This window comes from Orbicella faveolata, unplaced genomic scaffold (genome assembly GCF_042242905.1).
Source record: "Orbicella faveolata isolate gen_17 unplaced genomic scaffold, um_ofav_v1 contig_14, whole genome shotgun sequence".
Classification (NCBI taxonomy): domain Eukaryota; kingdom Metazoa; phylum Cnidaria; class Anthozoa; order Scleractinia; family Merulinidae; genus Orbicella; species Orbicella faveolata.
The window spans coordinates 22227079-22238616 of NW_028301541.1; the positions used below are offsets into that span (position 1 = coordinate 22227079).

The 11538-nt window shown below is 39.9% G+C and overlaps 1 protein-coding gene across 1 annotated transcript; it reads right to left on the minus strand.

Annotated features, from left to right (window-relative positions):
* On the minus strand, nt 1-9666 carry LOC110062261 (uncharacterized). The gene is made up of 3 exons (XM_020769135.2): nt 8767-9666; nt 3276-3725; nt 1-2509 (listed from the first exon to the last, which is right to left on the minus strand). The coding sequence occupies exons 1-3, from the start codon at nt 9355-9357 to the stop codon at nt 992-994; spliced, it is 2559 nt and encodes an 852-aa protein (XP_020624794.1). The 5' UTR covers nt 9358-9666; the 3' UTR covers nt 1-991.
* Between the last annotated feature and the right edge of the window lie 1872 nt (nt 9667-11538).

An 11538-nucleotide genomic window follows, 5' to 3' on the forward strand; every position in this document is an offset into this window, starting at 1 on the left:
TTTATTTATTTGTTTTATTTATTGTCTCATCATGGCACGAATGTGGAACAAAGGTAAAACTTGTACAACTGACGGGCTCTTATTACTATTTGTCCCACGTTCCTGACATTCACGGAACTTAAAATTTACTATCTTTCATGGTCGCATTAAATTAAATTTCCTTTGTATAGCAGTATAACATAACCCAGATTCAAAATTTATCTTCAGAAATAGAAAAAAGTAACATCGGTTTAATAGCAAATGGTCCAGACCATAGTACCTAGAGGAAAATGGCTAAGAAGCCCGGTAAACATCAAAGAAGCAAACCATGCCATTAACCATGCCCAGACACTGCAAAATTATGCAAGTGCCTCACAGGGCAGCATTTGGCACGTTGCCCACGCGCGGCGTGCAATATTACAAAGCCAAAATTGCGATGGTAGCTGGATCAAGCAGCCGAGAAAATGTTCTGCAGACAATTAGAATGTTTGCTCTTAAAAAGGTGGCAAACAGTCGTCTTGCTTTGATAAGTGGGCAGAACATTGCTGATATTTTTGACACTGCCTCAGAATCCACGTGAATGTTGCAACGATTGACTCGCGTCAAAATTGTTACGCACATCAATCAATAGAGCGTTTTCACTCACGTGGCCAGGACACATGCACATTTATTGGAACAAAAGAAGTGTTCACCTAAGAAAAGAGTTCAACTTCCACAGGATTAGTTTGGTACGCCAACAAGGCCCCTGTTGCATTGTTTTGAAACACCATTATTGTTGCTATGAAGTCAGGTGAAAAACCGCTCTATAGCTGAAACTTTGCGCGGAATTTTTCTTAGAAGGGTTTTGGGGCAATTTCAGGAAGGCATAATTCAAACATTGCACAATGTGTCCGGGTATTTCTTTATATTAAAAAAGAAGTGATCTCTATATAGAACGGGCGATGAAATGGGTCTGCCATTCATCAGACACCTCTCCCACCACCTCTCTTCTCCTTGTGTGTCCGAGCTAGGATCATACACGGGTCATATTTTGAATGTTGTCTCTTTTATGTCCTCTAATTGCCGACCTAAGCATATCATCCCTGCCTTCAGATTCCAACACGTTATTGCTCTGTGAAGGCGTAGAATGCTGCAAATGTTTCAATTCTTGGGGAGAATTGTTATCTGCATATTGCGAATTCCTTGCACTGTCTATACATTTTCTACCCTTTAAATCATCAAAAGATCCATTTGCTGGTGGCCTGTGTACCTTTTCTTCCGATCTCACCAGAGGCGATATTGGCAATGACGTAATACCTCTGTTTCCGCCAATCGCGTTTCGTCTCTTGCCTGGCGGAGTGTCACTGGACGCGAGTTCGCTTCTAGACCGAACCCGAGGCTCAGCCGAAAGTTTGTTTGGATTTTTCTCTTCGTTTAAGTTTTCTGATGATCTCCACGGCGGTGCAGGTTCTATTTTATTGTCTTGTCTTTCTTGTTCCTTTTCATCGTCATTGTAGTCTTTGCTAGAGTCAAACGTTACTCCTCGTAAATTAACATGAGCGTGACCGGAGTCACGGCCGTCACCAGGGTCACGCAGCGGCCGCATTTCATCTTCCGTTTTTTCGTCCGAAAGGACAGCTCTTCTACCCTCGTTATTTTTGTGTTCTGATGTGTTTGATTCATTTGACGATTCGTGCGTTCCACCGTATCCTTCCTGTGGCGAGGTTTCACTTTGAGATTTCCCAGGGATTCCACTCTCCCCCGCGCTATCCCCGTCGGTTGTCGTATAATAACTGTCTCTCTCTTTCTCGTGTGACGATACATCGCCGTTTCCACGGTTAGCTAGACGTTTACTCCCGCCTCGCCTCCTCTTGCGCTGACTCTGTCTCTTTCCCGGAGGGGTGGGTGCGGGAGAAATTGCCATTCGGCGGTGCGAGGGAGCCGTTATATGCAACATGACGTCACTGGCTCCTCGGAGGCCACTGGATATGTCCATTGCACTGTCCGTAGGTGGAGACGAAAATAACTCCTCTGCGCTCTTCTTCACATTGGAAGCATGTTCCACATCGGAGGTGTCCGACTCTAGCCGAGGCAAAGTGGAGGGTGGCAGCACCGCTTCCCTACGAGTCGAGCGACAGCGAGGAGTTATCGACGGATTCCGAAGACTCTTTCGCGGCAGAGGCAAGGTTTCGTCGCGTGGACTCGGATTACTGACTGCCTCTGAACTGTCCGAGTTTCCTTCGTTGTTGTACAAAGTCGACTCTGACACGAGAGCGCCTGCAGCACCAAGTAAAATCGGCGTGCGCTTCTTTTTAGGCAGTTTCAACTGCGCTTGCGCATGAGAATAAAACAAAGTGAAGTTGCTGCCAATCACAGACACAGGAAGTGCTACGATGAGCACCCCTACGCATGCGCAAATTGCGCCAAGAATCCTTCCAAGAAGGGACTTAGGATACGTATCACCATAGCCTACTGTCGTCATGGTGATTACAGCCCACCAAAAGGCTTCTGGGATGCTGTCAAAATCTGAATCCGATGGTGGCTTTAGAGTCTGCAGAAAAAAAAAAAATACAACCAAATAATAAAACCAAACTTTGATGGCTTTTGAAAGTACTTCTCAATGGTTTTCAAATAAATGGCCGCTCACCAGGATTTCCTCCACAAACATAACTGAAAGGTTAGGGCCGTATATTACTTCATAGTAAACTGTTCCATTATGGTAAATAGTAGCTTTCATTTGAATGGTCACACACTAAGATTTCATCCACAAAACTTAAAAGCTAGAACCACCTTGTATAGTATAATAAACAGTACCACATGAAACTACTGCTCAAAGCTTTCATTTGAATGGTCACACACTAGGGTTTCATCCACAGATTAAAAAGGTAAAGCCGCCTTGTACACTCGGGGGGTGGGGTACTCCCTTATATGAGCTATATAGGTATGTACGGCCCCAAAGGGTATGATTTTTCAGCCGTTTTGGTCATAAATAGGGTATCGATCTTAGCCTATTTTGGCCATTTTGGTCATAAATAGGGTATGGTTTTTGCACTCTAACCTTGATATGGGTATGTTTTTAAGAAGAAGCCACTTTTTCATTATTATCAAATCAACAAAAGCCCTTCAAAAATTATGTTTACGGTGATTTAACATTGGTCTGAGCTTTTTAGGGAACTTATTATGACGCAGTTCTGAAACAGGGTTTTAATTTAATGGTTAGGTCATAAATAGGGTATCGAATATTTGGTCAGGTCATAAATAGAGTTGGGAATATCGCAGATCTTGGTGAAACGGGGTGAAATGTCAACTTTTCTCACCTTTTCTGCGTAGAAAACCAACGTCGAGAAAATGACCATGGGAATCAAGAGGATAAGGACCAGGAGAAATAACTCCCGTGCACTGGCTCTCAAGGTATGTCCAATCACTTGCATGCCACTCATGGTCCGGAAAAACCTGAATAACCGGAAAATCCTGATCAGTCGGAGAACGAACAGAAAGGTTAGAGTGCCTGTCACTGTATTTGACAAGTTGACGTAAAGGGGAACCACTGATGTTATGTCGACCCATGTCATAAATGTTTTAAAAAATTCGGGCAGTGAAGGGCATGTGCAAAGCCTGGCCAGAAAGTCGGCTGAAAACCACACCAGGTAGAAATATTCCATGCCTTCGAACAAAGACTTGTAGTCCTCACTCAGGTCTTCAATTGATTCCAGGCAAAATGTGAGCACTGATAAGACTATGACAATCAATGACACCATAGCAAACATCTGAAAAAAAAAAAAGAGAGAGTAGAGATGTAATGCTGGTCTGTGCAGATCTCGGTGTGCTCTCATCCCCCCGGGGATGCCCCCTGTAATGGCCTATCGGGGAGGCTCCGCCCAAAAGGGGTTACCTTTCCTAGGGATTTCACAAGTTGAGGTATAGAAAAGGGTTGGGCAATCGGAATATCTTGACTCCGGCCACAAGATGAACTGAAAAAATAACACTTGTTTTTCTGGTTAACATCTCTTCTGGTAATGCTCGATGTTCCCCGGTAATGTTGTTCATTAACTTCATTCGAAGGGTGCAGTTTTCTTAAGTAGGTATGTGAAAGAGGTACCCGTTTTCCAGTAAAAGGTTTACGAAAGGAGTACAAAAGGACAAGGGGCTGAACCTCGGTGCGGAGCCTCCACGTAACATAAAACGTTCTGGAGTATCTCCCCGGGCTCTCATCTCATTAGCATGTAATTCTTGGAGTTTCCTCCCGTGGGAAATGGAACGGACTTTTTGCTAATTTTGAGCCAAGTTTTCTCATACTTTTGAAAGTAATGTTCACGTCAGAATTGGTGAAACACTTTTTCTCTCCTCTCCGTCGTCTACTTTGAGAAAAATGACTTTATTAGAAACACACACTTAGTCGAATGTTTTCTTCCGAAGAGCCACGCGCCAAAATCGTGGTACACGGCGAATGACACATTTAATTAATATTCCTTAGCGGACTGTTTTCACGGGTTGCAACTTTGTTAAAACAGTTGATGCAAGTCTAAATCAAATAGAAGGGCGTTGTACATCACTAATATAGCGTTTCACTTACGTGGCCAGCACACATGCATATTTATTGAAACAAAAGGTACATAAGGAAAGAGTTCAACTCCCACAGGATTGGTTTGGTACACCAGCATGGTCGCCGTTTCATTGTTTTGGAACACAACCAATATGGCTGCCGTAACGTCATGTGAAAACGCTCTATAACGCCAAACGAGCCAATCCCCAGTCGAAGCAAAAATATCCAACGTGTGACGGGTGCCAAAGGCGGGAAAAATAGATAACCTGAACCACGATTGATATAGGTTGAATTAAATTTAGCCGCTCCCAGCTGGTTTATCTTAATCTTGGTTACTATAAATTTGCGTTCATTCTGTTTGTATAGAGCACGTTGAAGAACAAGCGAATTCATGATTTTGGCTGAGTCAGTAAAAACCGTATGCGGCCTGCCGCCAAAAAGGCTACACTCGTTCAACTTCGTCACTTTTGTGTCTGTAATTTAAATTACAAATTACAAAGACTATTGTCGTAATTAAAAGTCAGTGTCGCTATCAGATTGTTAAATAGATGGCCCCGGGCTAAAATCAACCACATAGAGGTTTTTGTAGCCCTATAATACGAAGATATGTACTTTTTCTTTTTTCCGCGGGCAAGAAGACTATTTCAAAGACTTCCAATATTATAGTTGAACTGCTTAGTAGCTTTTGTCATCTGGCCCATCTATTGTAACAATTATAATCAAGGCCAAATTTTGGCTGCAGTCAATTTGTGTAATTGCCACGGGCTTGACAACAAAGCCACGTTGTATGCAGGAATAATCTTTTTCTTTTCAGTCGCATTAAACCAAACTACCTTTCTTGGAATATTTTGTGGAAAACAAAGTTAAGCATAATCTGTATATAATGCGAACCTCAAATTTATATTCCTTTCTTTTTCACTCAAGACACGTTATCGAAAATGGCGCACGTTCGACAAAACACTACCTTCTGCCTTCGTGTCAAAGAGCGTTAGTAACAATATTGCAAATAGACACGTATTGAATGGTTCAACACGGTTATAAAGCTTTCGGTTTTAATTTAATACAAGACAAAGGTGTCAAGACTGGGGATTCGTGTGACCATATTTCGTACTCAGCTGGTGCCCATGAATAATACACTACAGCAGGCAGCTAGTTGTGGTTCATTTCCTGTGCTACTGCATTCGAGATCTGTTAAAGTACTTGAATTGCTAACAGCCTTTGCTTCAATTACATTCGCTGCGCATACACTTTTTTGTTATAAGAATATTGTTTTTTTCCGCCGAGGCTGAATATTCTTATTTTTCTGCCGATTTCAGGCTGACCTGATATATTCTTGTGAATATTCTTAGATTACAGCGTATGACATTTCTGTTTTCGAATGTATGAGGTGTCTAGACAGTGTTTTAAAAAGCATTTGGAGCCAGCCTGTAGGCAAAGAGGCCTGATATGACGTACATAACTTCTTGCAGAAATGTTTTTAGCATCGAACATACGACCAGTACAGATTTTGGTGCTTTTTGGCTGGTTTCACCGTTAAGAGAAAGGAAGAATTCCATTGTTTTAGTTAGAAACATATAATTGTATTGTATTTACAAATTTTCAACACAAAAAATTATGTTCTTTTCAAAATCTCAGCCTCAGGTTTTTTTTAAATATTCTTAAAATCTTCGATATTTTTATAAAATTTCTTATAAAAAATGTCAAACATTTTAGCCTCGATTTTCTTATAAATCATATATTCTTAGAAAAAAAAAAGTGTATCAATAATACATATACTACTTCAAACACAAGTTTGTCAAATATTATTCTTCGTACATTAGTGTTAATATCACATATATGAGACTTGAAAGGTAACATTCTGTTAATTTCACCGGTCAGTCGTTTAAATTGATTGTACTGAAATAAGCTCGCATGATGAAGGTTTGTTGTAAATAACATTGTACGAAAACAGCATACTGATTGTACTGAAATAAGCTCGCAAGGCAAATTTAGCATAGAGAGTAAACAAATTGGCAGATGAAGGTTTGTTGCAAATAACATTGCACGAAATCAGCATACATGCATGTTTAACAGATTCGACTGTTACTGTCTAACGCTAAATATAACAGCAAAAACGATTGCGATTTCTTTCACTCTGAGATACTTGGAATACGAAAAATAAAAATACATAACGGTACCCTTATATCTAAAATAATGTGCAAGATGTATTGTACGACTCCACGACAGACACTGAAATTGTTTGTTTTGAAAGCGGTAAAGCGTTTGAACTCCGCAGCTTTTTTTATGTAATATCGTCGGATAGAGCGAGTAATAGCACTTCGAGGGATGATCGCAGTTCATGGCATATATAAAATGGTGTAAGAAAAATAATATTTACATGGGATGCATCGAAATTTGTCGCGTTAACACAAACATGGACCGCAACACAGGTTTCAATACTTTGCTTTCTCTTAAAACATTAATAATAAGTGTCGGCTGTAAGTAGTTTTGCTATATGTTCGTTGATTGCAATTTCGTGCCAGGGATAACAGCCAATACGTCTTTTGCACCAATAAGAAAGTTTTCGCGTGGACAAGGAAAATAAACTATGAAAAAGAACATTTTGTTGTTGGAGTCATGGACATACCAGTGACTCTGTCAAATGCGTTTTATATATATAAAAAGCTCAAGATCGCGAAAAAAGTATTAAACTCGTGGACAGGTATGTTTTTGATTATTAAGTAAACAATTTGACACGGATCTACTTTAGAGCAAGACCCAAGGCGATTCTTTATTTCACCTGAATACATATTAAAATTATGTTTCGCTGAAGGCTGATGAAAACGGTTCCTCATTTCTTTCCCCTGAAATGCACTGAAAATTTACAGATGGCCTTGAACTCGCGAGCGAATCAATGCAATTTCTTTTTTGATACTGCATAATTTTACCTTCAACGATACTTCCTGGTTTCGAGAAAAATCCTTGCAAACTCGACTGTAGATTTAATTTATATGAACCATAACAGTGAAATGAGTCCATTTAGGTATTTTCAAATGATAGGGGTCGATCGATTCAAAGGAGTATTCTATCATTGCTTTCATTAGATAGTTAACAGTAAATATGAAGAAGGGGTCGAACTTAACTGTTATATGTCGTGTAATAGGAAGTATGCCCTTTTTAGACTTTTAGAATGTATTTTGTTGTTCCCGCAGTAGACGGTTTGGCTATTGTTTATCGGAGCCAAAACATATATTGTATCAAAATTGTTTCGACGCAAAATTAAAATGCACATTTCTAGAAATATTGGTGTTGAGCTGTTGTTGGTTCGATCTTAAGAGCCCGTTTTCAAAATATCGAATGAAAAGCAAGTAGAGATAATAATATTTATTGATGAAGAAGAAATCGTCTACAAGATGATATTTCGCAAGCTGATGCAAACAGTTATTTACCATAATTAATAATGAGAGAATTTTCTTATAACTGCCATGTTGCTATAGCCATCGGGTTTCATGTCATCATTTTTAACAGTAGGCCATTGTGTTGACATGTTTTCTGACAGCGAAACGCGCTTAAAACTCAGAACGCGATTCTACATACACAGACAACAATGTTGACGAATTTTTAAATATAAATAACATCAAACAACACCATCGCTTCGAGGCTTGGGTTCTGCAGTGAGATATGTGACCTCTACACAAGTTGGAAGCAAATTTACGTTTAATTTGACGTAGTCTGCGTTAAGATGACTTTCAATTTAAATGCTTAAAAATAAAAAAAATTGTTTTGAGTGGTAAACCGATACGCACTCCCACAAGTATTTTAGCTGTAGTTTCAAAACACATCCACTTGACAAGTCAAAATGCCAGCTCGATTTTTTAATTTGCATACGCGCAGAAACGTGCAAAATGAAAACCGAAAAGCAAACGAAATTCCGTCTTTAGGCACAAGCTCCGACTCTTATCGATTTAGCCGGAACAACTAAAATCACGATTTCGCACTCAAACGGTAGAAACTGACGACGGTTGTGCAACTACATCTCACTTCCGTCCTAAATTTGAAAAAAGAAAAAAAACAAAAAGTATTAAATTCGATCTATTACATGTAAATTAGTCGCCTGCCCTGGTTGAAGTAAAAGCGGAAAAAAAATCGCGATACCTTCACAAGAAACTTGCTGAGTAAAATTGCTTTTATAAACATCAAAATTTTTGTTGTTATTATTATTATTTAATTTGCCTTTAGCAGTGAAATGAAAAAAGAAATAAGGTAAAATAATGTAGATTCCAAACCTGCGCGTATTTTGAAGAATATGGCTGCTCCAACATGGCCCAAATTTCTTTCTTCCATTTCGTTCTTGAAGATTCCTTGTGTCGAACTTTGAACGCGCTGGCTTCATTTTCAGATTCCTCGACGCTTTTTTGCAATCCTTCGAATGCCTTCAGTGTCGCTTGTGCATCTCGATGCTGGGTATAATTACTCCAGCAACACGGCTCCATTTGAAGCTCGTCTATCCCCCAAAACGCCAGCTCTTCCTCAAACAGTGGTCCGCACACATCACTAGGAGTATGAAGTTTGCCGGTCCGATAGTAATTGATAATGCTGGCGAAGACCCCAGGGTGGCGGTCAAAAAAGTACTCGTTGTTTTCCGGATCGTACTCGGCTTGTTTAGAAGCATTTTCCGCGATCCAGGCTAGCCTTGAATCCGGTACAACCCTAAGCGTGCTTAAGTACGTTTCGTGGCGATAGCCGCCTACGTTGATAATAACCCGGTCCTTCGCTAGGACGCGCGCTGGCAATGAGTCTTCGAAGTTGGACTCGGATTTCGCCCGCGCAATTCCCAGTCCTGGCTCGAGCATCGTTCGAGTTTGGTCCGTCTGCATGGAGCGGATATCTCAGCTGTGCACGGCCATTTTCTCAATCAAAAAAATCACTTGAAATGAAAGTGCCGCTCGGCTCAACTCACAACGCATAGGTTACATTCATCATCACTCGCGCTGGCTGGCCACCTGTTTGGCCGAGTCTCCATGTAATTTACACACATTTGCATTTGAAACATAACATGGCCGATTGCTGGCCTTTCTGCCGTTGTTATAAGAAGAGGGTTATCGCTCCCAGAGCCTGAATTATACCATCGATTAAATTACACCCTTAAATGACATCTGAGCGTGCAGAATATATACTAGATTACGGTACAGGCTCCAGAAGTACTCTAGTTAATTTATTAAGGCCCCAAGGTTTGTTTTACATCGTAAATCAATATTTAAATACAATGGACCGCACTATTAACCAATCAAAAACCGACTTTGACCTATGGACTAAAAGCTTTCAAATCTTCATCTTTCGCATCGATTACCGGCGACTTTTCCTATCAAAACAGCAGTCTAAAGCTTAACACATCAAGATCTTGCAAGAACAAACTAGAGGAACACAATAACGCGCGGTTGAAGGAAAACCGAACAAAAGCGATTCTCCCGAATCACAGACCTGAGCTAGATTTTGCGGCAAAGACCACCAGGAGGAAATTTGTACGTCTAGCCAAAATGTCGTCTACTGACTCAACTGCGAAAGGAATTAATATTCTTGTGTTTAAGCAGAACAGTTTAGCTGTCAACACCCTACACTAGATGAGAGTTAAATTCAAAGCTGGCAAAAATTATAAAACTCACAACAATTGTTAATTAGTTTGTTGTTAGTGGCTCAAATTTTTTTGGAAATAGAACTGAATATCCAAATCAGGCGCTTTGTACCTAATGATATGAAAAAAGAATGGAGAAATTGAATTTCTACGGGAACCCCTTGCCAGTTTCTTAAAGAATTTTAATTGAAAATGAGCCCATGATGGAAATGACGGATAAAAATAATTACGCATTTCCAGAGTCATTTTATTCCTAAGATTTTTAATTTTCGTGGACCACCCGCTAACGCCAATAGTTTGATTGTACTAAAATAATCGACTTGATATGGAGAAATCCTCTTGTTATTCGTCTCATTTAAGGTAACTTTTGAAATGCTTAAGCCATAGGGCTTTATTGCGTCAGTTGCTGAGGTATCGTTAAAAACCAGCCCGAGGAGCCGTTGTTTGTTACGATGGTGGTTTAAATTCTTTACCGAGCAGTTCGGAAACCTAGGACAAGATTTAGCATCACTGCAATAAACGAGAATTAAGAAACAATAAGGATTCGTACTGTCCTAGCGGAAATATCACAAACAGCATCTAATAAAGTCGAGGTAAAATTCAGGCTGAAATTCGAAGCTACAAATTAATGTCCAACCATTTGTAATTATTTGTTTGGTGGGAATGTTTTGATTCAAGTAATTTAAAACATCTCAAAGCCGACCTTAATTAATCATTCCAATGAGTTTTATCTTTATTTTGTCAAAAGAGCTTTTGACGGGCTATTGCGTAAGACCTAATGATTCCGCATTAAAATATGACTCGCTGGTTTCTACAGCATGAAGCACTTAAACATAAAAGAGTATAGCTTTTAAAATTAATGTAAATGCATACTTGGTGATGGTTTTGAAGCCTTTTTACGCCTTTGTTTTGTCTAAAACATTTCTTCTTGTTAAGCAAGCAACCAAACCTAGAATAGATCTTTTAAACATGTATGAGAAAGAGGCAGTTCTACTGGAAATTAACAGAAGTAATCGAAATATATTTTCCACCCTGAGAAAAAAGCCCTTTTGTAAGCACTAGATCGACAACGGTCTGCGGGGGATAAATATGGCGGGTTTATTATTAATTAAGATACCTTTTCTTGTACACGAGAAGAATATCATTAAATTCCTTGCTAGAAACAGCAGTACGCCCAAGGCAAGTGCGCCGCGGTATTGGATTGCGTATTCTTGCTGAGCAGACTATCACGCACAATTAGCGCGCGCACATGAACAAAATGGTGGCTTTTTCTAAACGGCTTGGCTTGCGAGAGACAAATCATCGTTTTTCTTCTCGGAAACGAGTACCGGGACCTAGTTATTTTTTCATTTAGTTTGAATGCAGCGATCACCTTCTTTCTACACAGTGAATATAGATCAGTTTCTATCTCAGAGTAAAACAATAT

Bases quoted from the DNA above. Each gene is read 5' to 3' on its own strand.
- LOC110062261 (XM_020769135.2), bottom strand. From the start codon at position 9,357: ATGCAGACGGACCAAACTCGAACGATGCTCGAGCCAGGACTGGGAATT. The intron at 3,726-8,766 runs GTTTGGAATCTA...TTTTTTTTTCAG, and splicing joins ATTCTTCAAAATACGCGCAG to ATGTTTGCTATGGTGTCATT. The intron at 2,510-3,275 runs GTGAGAAAAGTT...TTTTTTCTGCAG, and splicing joins TGGTTTTCTACGCAGAAAAG to ACTCTAAAGCCACCATCGGA.